Below are 22,285 nucleotides of genomic sequence, written 5' to 3' on the forward strand. Positions count from 1 at the left end.
CTTCTCAGAATCTTTCCTTCATTCTTTCCTTATTCACTTTCCCCCTCTGGGTTATTCATGAGGAAGTTGTATGAACTTGCTGCAGAGTTCCTGGGGAAGGAAATGGAATATGCTTGCCTTGAAGTCAGCTTTTTCCATGGCAAGCAGGCTGCCTGGGGGAGGGGGAGAGGTGCTGAAACAAAAAAAGGGGAGGCAAGCCCCAGACCTGTGCTTGTCTGACTTGGCTCAAAGTTTAATATGAAAGCAAGTGTGAGAACTGACTGTGCTGATCAAAACTTAGTGGACTTGGCTGTAAGAAATATTAGTGGTGGCTTGTTCCAGAAGTTACAAAAATTAACCTGCAGTGAGACTAGTGATGTGCTATCCACTGTTTGGACAGTTGAAATGTTTGAGTACAAATGTTTCCTGTGCTTGATTGAGGTTTGAAAAGAAACAGTAATTACTGGGGATGAGACACTGCATTTACTGTGTGACTGTAGAACAGGAAAATAAACTGGGTTTGGGATATGTTTAGGAGCAATACCCTTTTCTACTTCATAGCTGATTCTTAAAACATTTTTCTGTGTAGACAATCCAGTCAGTCCTTTTATTCATGCGAAATCAATAACTTTTTGTCTGTTAGCATAAAAGTCACAATAGAATGTTATCGATGCGGAAAACTTCAAGTATTGATTTCAGCTCAAGCTTCACCTTTGGCATTTTTCAAACTGTGGATTGGAGACTCTTTTAGTTCTCTAACTGCCTGAAAAAGCTGTCATCAGATTGATCATCTCTCTTGGGGTGAAAATTCTGACATGACTGGTTTTCCAGAAAAAAACCCTACCTTTTGAATGTTGATTTGCAGATATCAAGGTGATAGTAACAGTTCATGAAAAGACAGTGCCAAACCAATATTACAGGTCTTGTTTCCCCCCTCCCCAGAAAGGAGGTCTCTGGGATAGTTTGGGGAGCGTTTTGTTTGGTGTAAACAGCGGAATAATGCTTTGAAGTTGCTTGTGTCAACACCAATCCTGAGAAAAAAACACCACTGAGGCAGCATCACCAGGATCAAGAGACTTAATTTGTATCTTTCCAAGCTACTTGGCATATCTGTTTAGTTAACTCCTACGAAGTTGCTCTTGCATAAGCTGTGTTCTGCTGCAGAAGTGCACTGATGCTCTTCTGACTCATAGCCTTTAACATCTTCTGAGTTTTGATTTGATGAGCACAAATGATGATGTTGTGTGTTTAATTCTTTCAAAAAATAAGCCGAATCACCAGAGTCAGTAGAATTTCCAATGCTGTGTGTTCCATAGACCCATCCCCACCTCCTCAAATGTGTGCCATGGTCACTTTAACAATATTTTTTAAATATTTTGCTAGTACTGGTTGAAATGAACAACACATACTACTTCAGAAAGCTTTTTGTATAGATCAGAGCAGACTGGAATATGCATGTCCTGTTGTTCTGTTAGCCTACAGCAAGAGTTATGTACAAGTTAAAGAAGCACGTGTGGTGGTGTGTGTCTGTATTATGTGTCAGGCTCATGATTTTGGGGTATTCTTAGGATACTTGTGTAGTGTTTTTTATTAGATTTATGCATGAACTTGAGCATACTTACATCAACAGTCTCTGTGGAGAACATGTTCCTAAATAACTTTTAAGCAAGTCTGTTCATGTAAAATATACATTAAAAAGCCAAGATACTGCTGGATGATGTGAGGGAGTTAAATATTTGCTGTATAGATAGTCCTTAGGTTCTGGATAAGAGCTAAATTAATGCAAGTTCCATTGCTGTTTTCTGTAAGCACAGTTTAGGAAAGATGTGAGGTGTCAATATCTCTGCTATAGATGAGTTACCTGTAGCTGTTGTCAGTGGATGTGTTGGTTGTTCTGTGTTAAGACTTTCTGTAGAAGAGTGCAGATGTGACTAATGTCAGCTGGTGGTAGAGTTTTCATAAAATGAGTGTGGCCAGTGTGAAGCTGAAAATAGCCTTTAAAATTTATATCCATTAGTGTTATTAAACTTCAGTGTTTACTCTGGTTATTAGATAAGGTTACACTCAAAGTGAGTGAATGTTAAAAATTCCACTAATAAATAATTTTGGTAGTAAAATGTGTTTCTGATAATTGAGCCATAACTGGGAAGCTCTCAGAGCCGCATATTATGAACATACTTAGTAACACAGATGCTTTTTTTAAGTTTTCAGCTGTTGTTTTACAGTGAAGTGCAAAATTCAAAGACGTGTAAGCAGATCTAGTGCAGGACTTGGTACATGTGGTAGTGGGCAAGACTGGGTTTTTTGAGTGAGTGGGGTAAGGATCTTTTAAGAAAAGTTGTCTCTTTTGAGGTGTAGTAGTTGCAATGTGATGATCCATTGCACTACCACAGGGAGAATTCCTCTTTCAAGTTATTGGCCAGCTGGAGATGAAGAAGGGTGACAGGTTGGGTTGGTAAACTTAACTATCTTCTCTAGAGGTAAAATACCCATAAAAATCGGGTTTATGGTTGCATTCTTGGTGTGTCTGTTTGGAGTTGTTAAAGGGTGACTGTGTAACTCGGCAGAGAGCAGAAGTTGCCCAACTGAGAACTGTCCCAGCTGAAACCGACAGTCCAGTAAATACTCATTTGTCTATCAATACTGTGTAATGTCATTTGATTAACATCTCTAATCTCCTGCAAGTGTGACCCCAAGCCTTCCTGAAAGGTTACACTCCAAATGCTTGCTCATGTGTGAACAGCCGAGTGGCAGCCTGGTCACCCATAAAAGTAGACACAGGGAAGTGAAAGGATTTAAAAGCATTTGTCTTGTCTGTGTTGTGTAGGTTCTTTAAACTTACTACAGGTGGGCAGTGGTTCCTGATGGTGACCAGTGGGAGGATGGTTGAATCAAATGCTGGGGACCAGGCCTGTGGGACCTGGGGCTTGCAAAGCCACGAGGAGGCAGCACGAGCTGCATGGGCTCCTCCACATTTTGGAGGAGCAGCTCTGCACCAGTCATAGCTGCTCGTAATGTACTATTAAGTTTTTATAAGATCGTAAAGTAATACTTTCTGCTCCAGAGACTATGCCAACTTAGGCCACGAAGTTTTCTGCCAGAGCTGTGGGATTTCTTGCTTTAAGCATCTTAAAATGCTTATTTATCCTCATTCACACTGTCCAGCATGATCATGCTGGAACAGTGCATTGTATGGCACTCTTTACCTTATCATCCTGAGCACAGATATAAATCTGTTTTCAAATGGTATAATTGGAAGGCATAGATGACTGGTCTGTTTCCTAGGACACCAAGTCCATCTTATATTTTTTGCTGCCTTTTGTGGGCAGTCAGATGCAACAGCTGATTTGCAGTAGGAAAGACCAGCCATTACATAAGTAAATAGATATCTGGAAGCACTTGAGCACTGGTCTATACTTCTTATACAAATCAATGGAACACAGGAAAACTAAAGGATATGTTAGAAGCTGAGTAGTTAAAAGTGGAAGATGTGGATAACTTTGGACCTTGCACTAATTGGCAGAATTCTACCTGGATTAGTTCATAATTTGATACGGAATAAGGAGATAATGCCATTGTCAGATGATGATGTTAGGGCAGTATTATATAGAACTTATTTTTTCAACTATTCAATGTATGGGTGTTTCTTTCAGGTAGCAGGTAGGATTCTGCTGTACTCTGAAAACACTGCCTGCATCCCCTCTTCCTGTCTGCATCCCTAAGTGCTGAGACTGGGGAGTGCAGGGAGTTGGAGGGTGAAGCTACTAAAATGCTCTGGTAATGTTTGTCTTTAAAAATTGGGTGGAGTTGAGCTGTGCTGTTGTACCTCAGAGATAGAGCCCTTTCCTTTCTCAATTGATCTCTCTCATTGTCCATTTCCAAGGGCAGTACAAACCAAGTATGTCTGTCCAGTATGGTCACTGCTGAGCTCCCTTTTCCCTTCCTTTCTTTAGTCTAATCTGATTAGTCACCACTAAACCTGTTTCTGTTTCAGTAATGTAAAATCATCTTCCCCAGTTTATGTCTGAAGCTGAAAACAGAGTAGAAGGACTTATTTTCAAAGGCTGAGTTGTGGTTTGTATGTTAATGTAACTGAGCAGTAGGAAAATAGGCACTCAAGTGCATTTCTGAATAGAATGATCTCTGTTGTAGTCATGGGAGATCTCAAACAGTGAGCCCTTCTGCTTGGGGTGCTGCACTGATCCTATTGTTGCTGCTGTTCTAAAATGGGGAGATTTTACAGTGTTATGATCAACCCTCCATGGTGTGGAGTTGAGGGAGCTATCTCAAAATAAAAACACACGTCTCTTGAAGTAACAGTAAAATAGTCCTAATGACCTGTGAAAGGTGGCTGAATTCTTGTATAATTCTCTTCCAAAGAGGGTCCTTGCAATTTCTTGGCTGAATGTCCCCATACCCATGTGAATTTATAGGTCATTAAGCTGTGAACTGTGCACACATTAGGGCTCAGCTCTGCATGAAGATGTGTATATGAGGACTTCAGGATAGTGGTGCATTAACTCTTTTCTGTTCTTGATGGTTTTTTCCTTGATTTTAAATGTATGTGAGGATCTCAATGTTACTTGTAGCACTTGGAAACTATCAAAGCTGGATGGTTTGACAGCTATTCTAAATAATCTTAAAGCAGTTAAAATTTACCTGTATGCATAACTTTTTTCTAAATAAGTTTAGTATTTGAATATCAACATCTGTCCTACATTTTTTATCATAAACCAAGGAAAATGCCTGAAGCCTTGGTTAATGAAGTAAAGGCCTCATGTTTTTTCTAAATCATTAAGAAACTGTCTGAAATCATGGGTTCTTTCTTTCCTCAGGGAAACGTACAGTGCCAGGTGTTCTTACTGTAATAATTGTTTCTGCTGTGTCTTTTGTAGATCTGTTTTTTTATGCTACCCTTTTATGAGAAAGAAGTCTAAATTTTTGATAGCTACAGGGTGAATTGTGTATTTCTTCTTTAGATATATTTTTCTGTAAAACAGATCTGGTATAGACTTATCTCTCATGTGCTTTCTAATGGATAGCTTGCATTAGGGGAGGTGGTTCAATTTAAATTTTAAATATCCCAGCTGTTTCCCAAGGTTCAGAACCTCATTTCATTTAAACCTTTTTAGGGCTGCTTCTGAAAAGGATTTCTGTGGCTAAGCAAAGCTGAGAATTAGATGTAGTGGAAGGAGAGCAATAATAATTCAGTCTTCAATGCGTGTGTGTGTGTATGGAATGTTTTTGTTTTGCTGGTAGCATGGCTTGTCCCACAGTTTTTAATGCTGTTATATTCCATGCTTTTGAGAAGATGCCTTCAATGGCCTTCACACGACAACAGAGAAGTGAAATTTTCTACTTCTTTCAGTTGGCTTTCTTGTAGCAGTAATATCTGCTTATTTTAAATCAGTTTGTCTGGTTATAACAGTTTTTTTATTACTGTCTAATTGGTGTCTTGTTTTTTTTCAGAGGTCGTTCACGTTAATATTGGAAGCATGGGATTGGGACAATGATACAAAAGCTGGTGAGTATTTATGTAAAGCTTGGAGTTTGTACTTATTCTGTGCTGCATGTATGCAAATTGGGGAGGGGAGAAATTGTATCCTGCTGCAATCAGCCATCCCTCCAGATCAGCTCTAGGCAAAGCTGTTGTCTGAGTGAAGGGCATGTACAAATCCAAGCAGTGAGTGTTGGGTTAGGAGCTCTGAAAAATTATTGCTGTATAGGAAGAAGAATGGTCAGTTGTAAATAAAGGGTGTAATTAACACAACTCTTGATAATTAGCTCTAAAAAACATTTACAAATCATGCTAGACCCTTTATTTTCTTTAAAAAAGGAAGATAATCTGTAGAGCTGCACTTCAAATTCTCCTTAGTCTGCTTGTAGTCGTGCTATGCAATAATTTCCATAATCATTAAAGCAATTAAACAATTCTTGCTCCACACAAGGAAAGTGTACTTCATGTTTTTGTTGGTCTAAATCATGGAATGATCCCTTCTGTTTCTCCTCAAGTATTGGAGCTTACCTTGCATTTTCAGTCTGCAAATGCTAATACTCTGTGTCAAGGCAAGGTTGTTGATCTGAAGTAAAAGCAAGATTATTTTATAAATACTTCAAAATCATATCAAGGTGCTGATTGCCATAATGCTGCCAAACTTGGACTCCAGCTTGAACCTACTCTTTGTAAATGGTTTACAAATATCTCTTAAAATAACCAATGCTTCTGGCTACAAGAAAAAAATTAACCCCAGACTTGCATTGTGGTTATTAATGGACTATTTTATTTTGGTTGGGATCAATGTAGGGGAAGGTAAGTGTCTGGATATTGAGATAGTGAAGAGGTTACATACATCCAAAATCATCATCAGATTCTATATCAGTAATGCTGAGTTTTTAGTTTAACTGCTACCTGAACCCTTCTTCTGTTAGAATTAAGCTTTTCTTGTTTACAGCTGCTTTAGCCTTTTTTTATTGATTATGTTTTCTTTGCACCTCTGATTAGTGTTGCTGCAACCCTTCATTTGAGTTTGTCCACAGCCTTCTTGCATGGCACTTCCTAAAGCTGGGCATCGTACTCAAAATGAGATCTTGTGGGCTGAGCAGAGTAAACCCAAATCTTGAATAAGTTTACATACCCTACGTAGTAACAGATTGGAAGAATCCTCTTCAATGCTTTGTTTAAAATATACTATGTGATGTTAATTAATTTAAATGATTTCCAGCTTGGGAATAATTTATTGAGGGGCAGCTAGTACAGCAAATATTAGAATACTCATGTCATTGTTACAGAGGGCAAATCAACTCATGAGATGTTGTAGAAAGGAGAATATGAAGAGGCAGCCTATCCTGTAAATCATCTGTATGCATTCAAGTGCTGGATTTAATTTTTTAATTAGCTTCTTAACAAATAATAGTATTGTAACTTTCTGTTTATTTCTTAGAATTTGCATAATCCTCTTGCAAATCTGTAGCTTTAAGCCCCAGATATTTCTTTTGAATACACTTGATAAGGGAACAGTCATCTCAGACTTGTGTTGGGTCTTTGTTATGCTTTTTACTTTAACAAGCTCTAACAAATCTCTTTACTTGCATTCTTTTTTCCCTGAACTTCAGGCCAACAGGATGTGTAGAGTGTTTTCTGGAGGCCCAGTGTGCCATCTCCTTAAATTAACAGTTTCTATGAACTGTGGGAGAGTACGTAAGTGTCAGATTACAGTTTAGCTCTATGAAAAACTGCTGATGGAAAGTGAACTTCCCTTTAATTTAGGCTGCCAGAGAGAGGTACTGCAAAGTTGTGTTGCAGCTGAAAGCTTGAAGGCTTGTCAGGTGAATTTAGGAAGGCTTTCTTGGCCTGTAATTTGGCAGAAGACTAGCTAAGTGCTTGTCTTGGTTAAATGTTTCTGTAATCTGTTTCTGATGCTGTGATAGAGATGTGTTGCTTTGCTGTGTTTCAATTTAGATTTGCATATAAAATTCCTAGGAAAAATTCCTTAATGCTGAAGGTTTTTTTTTTTTTTTTTGAGGAATCTTGGCAGTGAGTCTTTCAGTAGGTTTTGCCTTATGAATCTGTTGAGACGAAAAGATGCTTCAATTCAAAGATATATTTGCAAGCACCACTGAACTGCCAAACAGGCACGGATCAGTAAAAATTCACATGTTAGAGAAGAGGAAAGGGAATACAGCAGCTTCTACAGAGAAGAGACAATATCTGGTCCTGGAGGGTGAAGTGAATGTCTGTGAAAAGCGTAACTCCCTGTCAATCCTGAGCGCTGTGCTGATCTGAGGATCAGATTACATGTAGCTTCTGTTGCTACTGTAAGATAGATTAATCAAAGTAATTGCCAGAGTCTGATTATAAACTGATTAATTAGTTCTAGAGTCGGGTTTTGCTTTCCTTTAATGGGGAAATATAATGGGGATGAATAAGGCTGAAAGTTAAATGTGTAGGGTCTGTGTTCCAGCTTGGACTCTGAAGTGGGTATTAAAAACAAAAACAATAGCAACAACAAAAATAAATAACAAAACCCAAACAAAACAACAAGCAAACAAAAAAACCTCCCCTAAAACCTAGAAAGAGAGGCTTTCAGTGAACAACTTGAAGGATCTAGAACATTTGTCATTGTTCCCTCCCTTTGTGTCCAAGCATCCTGCATTCTTCTTGTACTCAGTGAAGGCAGGGGCGACTCGGAGCTGCCCTGTGAAGTGCTATCTCAAAAGCAAGTCTGCCACAGCAAATGTTTCCCCTGTACAAATCCTTAGAGGGTCTTTCACCCCCAGTCGAGCTGCTGGTGTGTTTTTCTCCTCCTGTGTGCAGCAGAGTTGGCTCTGGGGTAAGCTTGTGGCAGTGTAGTGTTACCTCTTGTTTGCTTTGGGAGGGTGGAAGAGGGGGAGAGGAAACTGGCTTAGATACAGAATCACTGCAAAGGGCCTGCTTGCTGTCATCTGTCACAGCAGTTCGTTCCACTTTCCAGGTAAGTCACTTGACTTGGCAGACTTGAGCAGAGCTCTTGGCAATGCCCAGCCCTGCCTTGACAAAGCTAGCCTGGCATCTTCACGTGTTTATAGTAACTTTCCATTTGACTCTGTGTCTACTGCAGGCATGCAGTGGTTGCTTTCCTGCCTCCCATTAATCTGTAGGAGACTCATCTGTCCATAGTGCTCAAAAACATGCTGAAGAGAATGTGCTTCCTGAGATAGGCACCTCCTGCTCCTTTTGGTGTGAAGTTCTTGTGATGTCACTGTGTTCCCTTACAAACAATTGCCAGTGTCACCTTTTGTACAGCCCTGTCGGCTTGTTGGGAACGTCTGACCTCTGCAAAGGGTCAGGATGCTTATGGGCAGTGTTCTTATTTGTATATTGCACAGTTAAATGTGCTTCAGATAAGGCTTTCTCTTCCAAAAATCAGATATTCTGGGAATGTTAATTAAATAATAGCTTTTAGGCATCATCTCCTTTTATGCAAACATCTGTACCACTATCTGCTTTTCTAGAGAGGCTTGTAGAAAATCTGTTAATCAAGGAAATTGCTTGGGGGCTGTTTGTGTGTATGTAAGTTTGAGTCATGAATGATGCTTTTTTTGACCAATAACCAGAGAAATTCAGTTGTGCCTTTACTGAGAGCTAAAAGTAATAAGTGTGAACCCCTAAGGTGAACTTCTATGGCAAAGTCAGATGCAGGGAGCAAACTTGTCTCATCAAAACAGTTAGGTGAGAGAGGCTGAATATCTTCAGACATGTTTTGGTGTTGTGGGGGAGGAAGGAGAAACCTTGACAAACATGTTCCTCCCTGTGTTTACAGATCTCTCTGGAAGATGCACCTTCTACCTAGGATCAGTGTTATATTTGAAGTTAAACAGAACTCTCATGCTTTGCTACTTCAGAATTTAGTATTAGAGATGAAATGGCTTGGAGCTGCTTCTCTCATGCGTTTTGTGGCTCAGGGTAAATTATTTGGCTTGCTTATTTAGGCTGTTAAGCCCTACTTATACTGATACAAGCTTAAGGAAAAACCCTTCAAGACTCTGAATACATTCCTTTTCAGAGGAGCTTGTGAAGATAAAGTCTGAGTGTTCAAGAAGATAAAAAGAGCACTCTTGGGTTATTTCCCCTGTTCTTGACCCCTGATATCAAGAGGTCTGTTCTGCATAGGTATATTTGCAGTAGCTGTAATGCTTGTTCCAGTTAACTGGATCTGATTAATCTCCATTAGCCTGAAGATGCCTGATAAGAATTTTATTATATGAGCCACTCCTTTAATCTCGGGACCTATTCTTCAGTCCATCTGATGCACTTTGAGGAAATGCTTTCACAGCAGTGGCTGCTGCAGCTGTTTATAAGGAGCCTATATTGCTTTTATAGCAGGAAAGCAGCTCTGTAATGTATATTTGCTATTTGTTCAATTTTCCTTGACCATCCAGTGATTCAGCATGTTTGCCTTTATAGTTTTTCAATAGTCAGTGGAGGAAAATGAGATGACTAAAGGATGCTGAGATCTGCCCAGGAAAGTGGTGGTGTCTCCATCCCTGGAGATATTTGGAAGACGTAGATGTGCCACTTGGGGACATGGTTTAGTAGTGGCCTTGGCAGTGCTGGCTTAATTGTTGGACTTTGATAACCTTAAAGGTCTTTTCCAACCTAAATTCTGTGTGGTGACTGGTGTGATAAATATCCTGTGGGTCAAAAATAAAATGCATGCAGCCTTTTCTATCTTGCACATGCAGGATGACAGAGCAGTTTATGCACAGGAATGAGAGTTAAAGAAGATGTATAGGCTTCAATGTGTCTTGGCCAGCCATAAAATATTTTTATGCGATCTAGTCCAAGCAAGCATGACTTACAGCTTATACATGGCAATACCACTTTTAATAATAAAGCAGAGAGATACTGGTTAGTCTTAAAAATTGGAGTATCTTACTTAAAATGGATTATTTATAAGTTCAGTATTTTGTAATTTCAAGAGGAAACATTTTTATAAAAGCAGGCTTGGAAAAAGATGCCAAAAGAGCATGATACTTTGGAGAGCCTGATACTTCTGTAACTATTCTTTTCTTTAATATTGGAGTGGCTGAAAACACTTTGCTATGAGATGCACAGGATTCCTCTAAACTGTCAATAATGTTCTGGTTGAGAAACAGTCACTCCTTGGGTTTTGTTTTCTAAACATATGAGGTATGAGGTTAATGAGTTCTAGAAAGCAACTGGGTAGGTAAAATGCATTTGCTAAAGGTGGTAGCTTAGTATTGCTTGCTGCCAGCTTGGCATGTTCTATATTATTAATAATTTGAACTTCAGGCTTTATCTCACTATCATCTCAGCCTCTTGCTATGTGCAAGTCTTTGGTTATGCATTTCTTTTAACATGTACTTTAGAAAATCTTTATTTAAAGAAAATGGGTGCTGAAGTTCTGAGCTGGCAATGTTATAGCTATTTCATAAATGTGTATGAAATAATTATGTTCAGGTGAAGGTTCTGTACCTTTTTTCATCCTTAAATAGTGTTTGTAGTTACAGAGATGCAACTTGCAGTCACCTAGAAAGCCTGTACAGCAGGTTGGTACCAGATTAGAATGGTGAACCCATTAGAAAACTCTTGCCACTGGGCTTGCTAACTGTCTGCCCTTACCCTTCCCCTACTTTGCTTATTCTCAGTATTTGCTGGAGAAATTGTTTATTTTCATTGTACTGGCTATAATTGTTTCACCTCTTGGTATTGAAGCTTCTATACAAAGAATTACATGGATAAAGATAAAAAATGGGTACTTACGTAAATGAAAATACTTTGTGTTGGCAGTTTCAATAATTTTATAGCCCAGAATCCTTTTGTTCCCTGGGATTTGTAATTCTTTGTGCAGGTTTGGCCTCAGTGAGTGGAACCTGGCAGTAGCAGAGCTGCTGTTTTCCATGGGGACAAGGCAGGATGCTCACAGAGTGTGCTGCAACAGGGATCACAGTTATCAGGAGTTTCACTGGGGATGAGGATAAGGAGAATACAGAACTGAGAATGGCCCTTGACACTCCTGGGTTCACTTGTTTATTTCTACTCAAAATGTTAAGCACTAGCAGTACAGTGTTCTATGGAATGGTTGTTAAAAGTTGTTTCACCTTTATTTTTAGGGTGTATAATAAAATGGAAACAGGCTAGTTATGTATATAATGCAAGCCTCCAGGAGCATTCACTATTGCTCAGTAATTTTGCAGAAAATTGAGTATACTGTGTTTTGCTTTATTTTTAAAATTAAACTCGAAGCAGAGAACTTTATCTCAGCTGTGAAATGATGCAGATCTTGCAATTTTATAAGAACAAAAAGGAGGCAAGAAGAGCCTCAGATCAAGATAAAGCTGCTACTTGTCAGCATGTGGGTGTGGTATGTTTGGCTGCCTTGAAAAATAAGCTATTTCCTATGGATTATGTTCCAGGGTTTTTTAATATTTCCTTTGGGACACTTTTTTAAATTGGCCTTCCTGTAATGAACTTTGCAAGGCAAAGCAAAATTCAGTTATACAGTAGATCTTTATCATCTTAACATTTTCTTGGTTTTCCCTTAACCAGTTGGGTACTTCTGATTGGATTCCATATGTCCTTGTGTGGTATCAAACTTTAACCCCTGTTGAATTTACCTTCCTTTCCAAAAAGGTGAAAACTTGTTGATAGAGCGAGTGGCACATGCTGGCATGATCAACCCAGAAGATCGATGGAAGACCCTACAAATTAATGGTCCTGTTGCCCACTTTGAAGTGCAAATAAGGGTGAAATGTGATGAAAATTACTACAGTGCTCTGTGCAACAAGTTCTGTGGCCCTCGAGATGACTTTGTTGGTCACTACACATGTGATCAAAATGGAAACAAAGCCTGCATGGAAGGTTGGATGGGAGAAGAATGCAAACAAGGTAGTATGTTTTCTTTGTCTTGGATTAGCCCTGGTGTATGTAGAAGAGGTGTAAACTTCACTAGGTATTTCTGTGGTGTCAATGCAGTAGCATATTGATTTTAGGGCTTAGAGGATTTGTCCTTTTAATACAAATATTTAAATAAAACATACTCAGTGAAAAGTGGAGCACCAGATACAGTGTTGCTTCTGGTGTGTGCTGTGGACATACCCAAACAAATCCAGTGTTCATCTTTTACTAATTGACTTTATTCAATGATGGTGCTCCTTCAAAGCAAAATGATGCATTGCATCTGTAAATGTAAGATGTTATTGAAGTGATATCATCACTTACACAGTAGACTTCAATCCTGTAAAAATGCATCCATAACACTGTTTCTACAAATTAAACAGTTTTAAGTGTAATGTGTGCAAAGCTGAAAGCTTTTTGATAGCTCTTAATGGGAATAGAAGTGTAGTCATGTCTTTTCATGTACTACTCAATCAAATCTCTTTGCATTTTACCTTCAGTAATTAGTGGTAAAATTATTTTGCATACTCTTCTTTCTGCTGAGGGCTTTTTAGTTTTGTTTTCTGTTCCTTTTCAGTAAAAAGCTTGTTAATGATGGGGAGGACTGTTTTTTACAGCTTACACTAGGTTATGTGTCACTTAAAGTTTGGTCATTTAAAGTTCGGGATTTCCAGAATAATACCAGTCTTATACCAGATTTTAAAAACAACTGTATTTCATAAAAGTTTGAGTGCTGACACTCCTGCTGCAAAGCTTTTTGGCTGTAATGGTGCTGTGTTCTGTGAAATAAGTGTCTGGAAAGAACAACTGTGGGAACATGGCAGAAGGCAATGTACTTTGCACAGATAACAGACAGGCTAAATGGCAGGAGTCCTGCCTGAAGAGTTCCAGATTGCTGCTGTACCAGTGGATACCTGGCTGCCCAGACTGATGCCCAAATCTTTTTGTGTCTACAGCTGTGTGTAAACAAGGATGTAATTTGCTCCATGGGGGCTGCAGTGTACCTGGGGAATGCAAGTAAGTCTGCATGCTTGAGTATCTTATTTTTTTGGGGGGAAGCACAGATCTCTCAAGTGTCCTCCATGTATATTGCTACTTTTTAATACGTCTATTTTAAAATGGAAAAAATTCTGTACAAGAACATGGATGGAAATGGACTTGAAGTAGATGTCATATGTGTACGAACTGCATATATTCTGAACTGTTTTGTGATGCTATGGTATTTTTGCCTATATATGACTAAACAGCTTTGCTTAATGTAGTTCAAAACTGTGCCTTTATCAAATGAGAAAAATCAATATTTTTATTATGATTATTTTCAAAATATTTAGGAGTTTTAATCTCTATATATTTGTTTCTCTCAAATGGAAAGGGAAAGCTTGCTCTTTGGACTGTTAGATAACGAAATGCTCACACTCCTAGAGCACTCAGTATACATTTTGATCACCAAAATATAGTAAATGTTGCTGTTCCAAGAACAAAAAAGTTTTGGTAATAATAGAGATACAGTACCAACCCCAGCCTAAACATTCTCCCCCAGGTAAATTCTTTTGGTCTCTAAATATGAGAGAATTGAGTGAAATGTTCCCTTAACTTTTTGATGCAGCTTAAGTAGACTGTGATAGTGAGGGCAGTTGATTGTTTTCCTGTAAAGGTTCAGGCATTCAATGTAGTAGGTCAAGGGGAAGTGAGTGTTATTTTTACACTGTTGAAGAGGTGGGACAGGTCCACTTGCAAGTTTGGGATCCTGTGTAAATTGTTGAGTTTATCTGTGGTCAGAGTGGTATGTACCATTGTAAGGGTGGATTCACACGGTGCTTCCTTACTGAGCTGTGCTGAACCTGCTTGATTGGAATGATGTGAAACTGAGCTGTGGCTGCCAGAACCCCTGAGAGCTGACAAATACCACTTTGGGACAAGCTGTGACAGTTTAAGGCAATTTGGCTTCATCCTTCTGACTACTACAGCCTCCACAGAAGTGGCAGAAATGGGGTGCAGATAGTCCAGCTTAGCTGGGTTTAGGCTTAAACTGGGGTTGAGATGCCAGTTCATGAGCTGTGGTAGGTGACATGCAGACAAGTCCCATCTTGCTGCAGATCCTCATGTTTTTAACATTGAGGGATGGCAGATAACAAGGCAAACCTTAAATCATTGCAGCACAGAGTGGTTTTTTCCTGCCCTGAGACTTCCATCAGATGCTGCTGACTTCTTGGAAGGTTTGTTGTGTTGTAGCCCTCTGGTCTGACTGAGGAGTGTAAATTTCAAGTGCAGTGCTTCAGTTTGTATGAGGTTTCACTTCTCAAGCTATATAAAAGATTTTTTTTTTAAGGAGCATGTTAAATGATGGCTTCCTTTTTGTGTAAAAAAGTTGTGATTTTTCTATATCACTAAGTATCTTCCTTGTGATTTCAAGTATTGGGTACTCCTACTGCTGTAGGACATTTCTTGTTACAAATAGAGATGGTGGTTGAGAGCTGGGCCAGTATCATTTCTGCCTGAAGAAGAAACACTCCTTCCCTTGAGCCTTCCAAGAATGCATTTGTTCCCTTTGAGAGCCTGTTTTAATGAATTTTGATTCATCTAAGGGTTTCTAGTGTCCTGTAGGTGTCAAAGTAGCATCCTAGGAGCCTGTGAATATTTGCTTTTTGAATGTAAGAAGTCTTTGACTAAATATGTAAAAGAAACAGATTTAAACAAATACCAAGTAGTACCTTTGGTTGGGGTTTTTTTCTTAGATGGGGGTGGGTGCAAGGGGTTGGTGTGGTTTCTTTTTCAACTTCCATTTCTCTGTGATACCAGCTGTATCTGAGAAGGCAGAAGCTGGAGAGGAAGAGGTAGGTTTCAAGAAGGAAATATAAAATCTTCCAAGCTGAGAGGCTGGGTGCTGTTACCTTTTCAAGGTGGCTGTCAATAGGTGCTTCACATGGCAAAGCCTTTCTTTGCAGCCTGGAGCTGATGGGATCTGGGGTTATAAATCCAGGTGTTCTCTTGCAACCTGTCCAGCTAAACTGAACTCACAAAAATAACCCTGAGTCTGCTGAAGAACTCTGTCCAGGTATCTCACTATTGTGATGAGTGGATTCTCTCACCTGAAAGAAAGTACTGAGGGAAGGAATAGTGGATTGTGTGCAGCTTACCTTGTTTCTTGATGCCTTCCTGCTCAAGTCAGAACTGTGATCAGCAAACTGAAGGAGAACAGTGACTTTCTTTTGTGTGGCCACACTTTGTAATATTGCAGAAAGTTCTTAGCTATCTCTTTAATGGTGATTTGGTAGCTTGAGTATATTCACACACAAGCTTTAATTTGTGCCTTCAAACTGTACTGTCACAGTTATTAGAATATATTGGAAATGTTGCTTTTAGCCAAAATGGATAATAATTTCTGTAGAAAAATGATGCTGACCTAAAAATAGACAAAGCTTACAGACATCACCTTTGTCTTCAGCAGTACAAGGGAAGCTGTTATTTAAAAGAAACTGCTACGTTTGATGCTATTGAATTTTAATCTAGATTCCTTCATCCTGGTTTCTGGACAGCTGCCACTGTATTTTAACAGGTGAAAACAATGTCCTTTTTTAATTCAGACAGAAAATGGAAATGTGAGAAAAAACATGGGTGTGAGGTAGTTGGGAACCAGCTGGTGCTGAAAACTACTTAATTGCCAAAACTTGCAGTGCTGTTAGTAAATAGAAAAGCTGAAAAATGGCTTCCATCTTCAATTTGCTTGAACATGGAGGTAATTTAAACAGAAGCTCCAAGGCTTCAACCAAGGTCTCAAGAAAAGCTCTATCCTCCAGCTTTTATGTTCTAATATAGGTTAGAGCCATTCTCAGATTAAAAGTTTCACTAAAATCAGAAGTAGCTAAATGAGCTCAGATTGTTAATAAAGGCTGTGTCACTGGTTCTGGATGTGCATCATCTCTTGGTCAAGTTCATGCACCCATTTGCTTTGAGAAAGTTACAGTGTTGAGATGTTCCTCCATTTCTTCTGCTGAGTTTCCTTCAAAATGGAAATTAGGTAGGGATGTCTCAAAATGACCTCGTGTAGAAAATGAATTTGTGGTGTAGCTGGGTTCCTGTGATGTGTTTTTGTCATTGTGGAGGCAATTCAGCAAAAAAAAAAAAAAAATTCCTGAATAAAGATAAAAAATACATCCTTGAGGAAAGCAAAAGCAACTTAGCTGAGTCTCTCAGGGATGGAAGAATGCCACCATCCTGAAGAGAAAATAAACCAGTCTTTACCCATAAAGAAAGACAATAAACTTTGGTCTGTAGTGGCAGGCTAGTTGGTCTTTTTTGTAATTGATTTCATCAGGCCAAAGAAGTAGGAGGGATTATCAAAGACACAACATTGCAGAGCCTTGATGCTGGTACTTTTTGTGGTGGTGTTTTGCATCATTTCAAGTACTTTGTTAAATTCCATTAAGCTGTCTAGAGGAGAATGAAGTTTGCTCTAATGGCTCATATCTGGCTTGGGTTCAATGACCTCATGAAATTAGCAGAGTTGAGTGTAAAGAAACTACCAGTGACAGTCTCTTTCCTTGATTAAAACTGCTGACCTGGGTATGTTTGGTACCACTCATAAACTGTCACTAGGCTTAACAGCTCAATCTTTCACTTCCTTGTTATCCAGAGTGGTATGGCTTTGGTTGAGGTCCAGATACGCCTCATCTGGCTTACATTGTCATAGCCCTGACAGGATGATGGTATTTTCAGAAGTCTTTCTACTTTTCCCATTGCTTTTGGATGTTGGTTTCTCATCTAAAGTAAAACAAAAGGAGTTGAATCCCTAATGCTGCTCAGCTTGGGTGCTGGAGCCATGATAAGAGCTAGGTTTTGTCCTGGGAAATGCCAGTTTTACTTTCTGTAGCTGATAAGAAAATTTCTTTAGAGTGTGCAGACTAACTGAAATTAATTCTAAATGGGATCATTAGTAGTACTCTAATGTGAATTCTGTACAATGTGGACAAAGCAAGTGTACTGTTTTTAAAAACTTTTAAAATAAGGTTTGGATGCTTTGAACTGACTTGTTCAAGAGCTATATATGACAATTTTAGTTTTACAGTTTTGGTAATTTTATGTTTGCTTGGTTTTGTTTAAATGTGTACCTTATCTTTGCCCTGTTGAAAAAGTTTTCTCAAGCTTTCTGTCCAGTGCCATGCCTTTTGTAGTCCTCGTATTCCCCTTCAGCAGTCATGCAGTGCCTGCAAGGGCTGTGGGCATCTCCCAAGTGGTTTTGCTCCCTTCATCTGTCACATTATGGGCCACACCCTGCTCCTCAACTGTTATCCATTACTTCCTTTAGAGATGGAGAAAAGCTGGAGCTGCAAAATGAGCTGCAACTACCCAGGAGTATTGGTGGTGTAAAAAGTGTTCTAGAGAGTCTTTGTTAAATCTTAGACATCTCAGAGGCGATCCAGTATCACTGATGTCTCAGTTGAGGTTTTGTCATGGTTGGGTGGATAACATATTTAACATCAATACTGGGGAACTCTGTCTAAAGTTTTGATTTAAAAAAACTCAGCAGCTGGATTCTTGTAAATTCATTCTTGGTTATAAAGTGAGCTGATGAGGTTTTTCAAAACAGATTACTATCGAAAGACTTTAGAGGACTAGCAAAAGGTCATAGAGAACTGAAAGAAAGAAGGAAATAAAACTCCTGCTTCTGAAAACTGGGAGAAAGTAAGAGATGGGGATCTTCCACAGGTGTTTCAGAAAGGAATATTGAGAAATCTCATAGGCTGCTATGAGCAGTAAACTAGAAAAAAAACTTTGAGCAGTGTGCTTAACTGCTTTGACACCTGACCAGTTCAATTCCAGCAATGCTGGACTGCCCATGATCCCTAAGAAGTGTGAGGCTGCTGTTTGGCCCTGCACTTGGTATCAGGACTGGGGCATCTTCTGTCTCTTGTTTGCTGTAAGATGTGCTATCACAGCTTCAGGTCTCAAAGATCTTGTGTAATTCTTACCACTGCTGTCATTAATCATGTTGAGTTCTCTTGCCTGTTGTTACAACCAGTGTGCTTTTTTTTTGCCTTTTTTTTTTTTTTTAAAGTCCTACTGGTGAGTCCTTAGGGAATGTTGGCAAGTGTTTCACAAGTAGTAGACACCTTAAGTTAGACAAAGAATCTCATGTTTTGCTTCTTTATTGGTCAAGGAACTGAGGCATGCTCTGCATGAGTGGGATGGAGGGTATAGAATGTATCCTAAAGGTGGATCTGCATCCAGGAGATGTGAGTGGGTGTGCAGGAAGTAAAAACATGTAGTGCTTGAACTTGTGTCTACAGCAGTGTGGGGAGTGCAGCTGAACTAGAACAGTAGATCAAAGCAGCACAGAGAACTCGGTATCACACTCCAAACACTTCAGGACTTTAAATGTTAGACTCTCTAGTCTGTTCTTGTGGCCTGAATGCCTGTTTGCATCTGGAACACATTGGGTGTGCTCTTGGCATACATTGTCTGATGTTACCTTAGTTTAACCTAAGAGGAATCCAATTCCTTTGTTCCAAAACAGCTCTGTGATGTGAACTAACACACCATCAACAGGAATGATCAGGCAGTTCACGTAAAAAGCATGTTCCTGGTGTGAACTAATGCAAATACAGGCACGCCCTTAGAGCACTTATGTAAGTTAACTGAGCAATGTTTTGGCTAAAAACTTTTGAACCATCCCCTCTTTTAACTTGTTCTCAAAAACTCTGTGTAGCATTGGAATGAGACTGTTAGCTTTCAATAACTTCCTTTATTAGAGGAGAGAAAGGTTGGTATCTTTTGATGTGATAAGAATGCTGGGAGTGAGAGGAAAAGATAAGCTTTCAGGTAATTAAATAATTTGAGCTCATTAATGAGTATGTTTTCCTTTGCTATTCACAAAATTATCTTGCCTATTTTGAAGATAGGAAAGTGGGTAAAGTGTTTCTGTGACGAGTTTTAGTGAATGAGTACTGCTTATTAACATTGAAGCCAGATGCTCAGAATTGTAGGATCTAACAGCTGGACAATATTGCTGCCTGCTGTGCAACAAGTAATCTCCTAAAAGTTTAAACAGACTTTCTTATGGTTATTTTAAGTAAATAACTAATATAAAGCTATTGTTCTGGCCTATGCAACACCATCCTGTTCACGTCACTAGAAAATTTAGTGGTTTTCTATTTAAGTGGGCTATTTCTCCCCCACCCCTGAATGATGCATTTTGCTTCTGCTCTTAATGTTGCTGTTTTGCTTTGTTTTCCTGTATTGAGTGTTGTGGCCCCAGCTTCCACTTGAAACATGATTGGGAGAGATTTCTTCCAAAAAGTCTGCTTATAAAAAGGTGTATGAATACCTCACAGTGATGTTCTCTTCACTCTTTGTATGATGTGCAATACATCAATAAGGTGTAACCTGTGATATTTAAAGGTTCAAACCACACTGCCTACAACCTCCCTAAGATTTTTTAGAATTTATTTTTAGGCCCCATATTCTTGCATTGACTTGGTGGTTTAGGTGTATTTATGCATGAAGTGCTGACAAAGCTCTGTAAGTAGGTGTAGAACAGAATTAATTTAGGTATCCTCTCACTCAGAGCTTTTTTTTTAAGGTTAACCAGCACAGAGTAGTCATTAGATGAGATGTGCAATATGAATTCTCAGCTGAACTTACTGCAAGAAGGATCAGGACTGTCAAATAACCAGGAGAATAAACCATGTATGAAGATAATACAAAAGAGTTTAGTTTAAGCTGACCATCAGGGGCACCTGACTTTCTGCTGTTGGTGGCAGAGGCACCTTTTGGATAAGGAGAAGTTAATCATTTAAGGTGCTGAGGTGCCATGGTTCACAGACCATCAGGATCTGAGTACATCTCTTCACCTTTCCACATCACTTCTATAATTGCCACTGTAGGATTTGACATAGATGTATGGAGTCTGGACAACATTTCCAGCGTCATCTGGTCCCCTCTTTGCTCAAGGAAGTCTAATTAGACTCATCTAAATAGTTCCATCTGATTTGGAGGTGTTCAGTTTCAGTCCAGCTCTTATTAAATAATTATAACAAACTTCCTCAGAGGAAAGCAAAGGCAACTGTCATCTTTTTCTTTAATTATATCTCTTCCAGAATAACAGAATGAAAGCATATTTCTGCAGAAAATCTTTTATTAGACTTGATAAACTTTGTTTTTCTTTGTTTTTTAGGAAAAGTAAAACCCCCAAATGTTCTGTTTCATGGTTTTTCCCCCCCACTTTCCACTGCCTCTGAGTACACATGTAACTGTTACCTGAGTTCAAAGTTTGAATTGTGTGTAGTGATGAGTGCTTTTATACATTCCCCGATGTTAAATTTACTACTTTAAATGGACTTTAAAAGTCCTTTATCCTGAAATTTAGCTATTTGAAGCCCCACTGAGCTGAATTATTGTGGCTTTTTCTGCTTGTCGATGACAGCAATGTTTTTTTTCTGCACAGTTGCAGTTTTTCTAATCTGATGATTGAAGGCTTGGCTAGAATTTTTGCTAATGTTAACTCCAGTCTTTTGTTTGAATTCTCATTTTTCTATTGCCACCAAACTCTCATCTAAGAAAAATGGAAGCTGTAAAGTGTGCCTGAAGAATTACTAGATCTGTTTTCTAAGTTGTTGGTTTTAAGATACCAACCACTGTTCTTCTCTCCCTATTACACTCTGTGTTAGTTGTGATCCAAAGGGATGCTTTAGTTTGGGAGCAGATGCCTGTGCTTCAGGCTTCCATCAGGAAGTTACTAAACTGTAACAATCTATTTATGGTAGCTTTTTTGTACTGCTAATAACCCAGCAAGGGCTAAGATTAAGCCAGGTCTGATTTTGTTTTGCATGTGCTGGATTGTGAAGACAACTTTGAGCTGATGAAGTCAGCAGAGGGGAAGGACAGAGGAAGTAGAATCTTGATTCCAATAAGAATTTTCTTTGTCTGTTGAACAATGAGAATCCTTATAGATTCTCTATATTTGGCTTTCTTATTCTGTCACATGTGAAAAATTTATAATTGCAATTTAGTTGATTCTTGACTGGGATGGGAGGGCAGGGAAGAAGTAACTTCAGCCCACTATTAGCTGCACTGGCTGTTTCCTTTTGACTTTTACACAAGTGGTTGGTACTTGAAAAGTAATGCTGGTTGGAATTTTTTTGGTTTTTTTTTCCTAAATGATGTTAAGTTTGTGTTTGTACTATTTGAGCTTCTCATAGTGAATCATTAATCATTTTCCTCTTTGTCTTTTTTCGTGATATTTGTCATAAATGACATACCCATACCTACATAGAACATACTTATTTCTGGGTTGGTTTACCTTTATTAATCCCATCTTGCTCTCAGGGTGGGCTAAGATCCATATCAGCATTAACTTTTCAGAAGGAAGTGGAATTAATGCTGCTCTAACACCTGTTAATGTAGGATGCGACCAGACTTCCTGTTCAAGAGGAAATCCTAATTTACTCTTCCTTGTAAACTGAAGGGCTGATCAGCTTACCACATAGTAACCTTTTGACTTGTAAACATTGTGTTCTTTTGGACTGCTTTTAGCCTCTAGGAATTATTTCCCTCAGGCTTGGTGGTAACTTCAACAGTAAATTTTGACTGTGTTGAAGATCATGAAAAAGCAGCAACTTTTTTTCTGCTGAAGTAATTTTTAATGTCATCAAGCATACCTACAAACTCAAGTAGGTGCTTAAGATGCCTTCAAGTTCTAGAAGGTGGCTGTATTTTTTTTTGCACTCTTAAGTACTGCTGCAGTGTTAGACAAAGAAACTTGTTATCCATGGGCTATAGAGAATAACTTGAGTTACTTTGATTATTTGCTTTGTGATGCAGACTTTCAGCTCTTGAAAATGCTTGTTGTTATGTGGGTGGGGAGTTGGCTCTGGCTGGGATAGTCATGGTGAATCACTGGCAGTAGTGCCA

General features: G+C 38.9%; 1 protein-coding gene across 1 annotated transcript in view; it reads left to right on the forward strand.

Annotated features, from left to right (window-relative positions):
- The window catches only part of JAG2 (jagged canonical Notch ligand 2), a 68,277-nt gene that overhangs the window by 20,376 nt on the left and 25,616 nt on the right, over nt 1-22,285 (forward strand). The window contains exons 3-5 of the mRNA XM_021554481.3: nt 5,449-5,503; nt 12,113-12,367; nt 13,333-13,393. Coding sequence (XP_021410156.2) covers nt 5,449-5,503; nt 12,113-12,367; nt 13,333-13,393 — 371 coding nt within the window. The remainder of the gene's footprint in view (nt 1-5,448; nt 5,504-12,112; nt 12,368-13,332; nt 13,394-22,285) is intronic.

This window comes from Lonchura striata, chromosome 6 (assembly GCF_046129695.1).
Source record: "Lonchura striata isolate bLonStr1 chromosome 6, bLonStr1.mat, whole genome shotgun sequence".
NCBI lineage: Eukaryota > Metazoa > Chordata > Aves > Passeriformes > Estrildidae > Lonchura > Lonchura striata.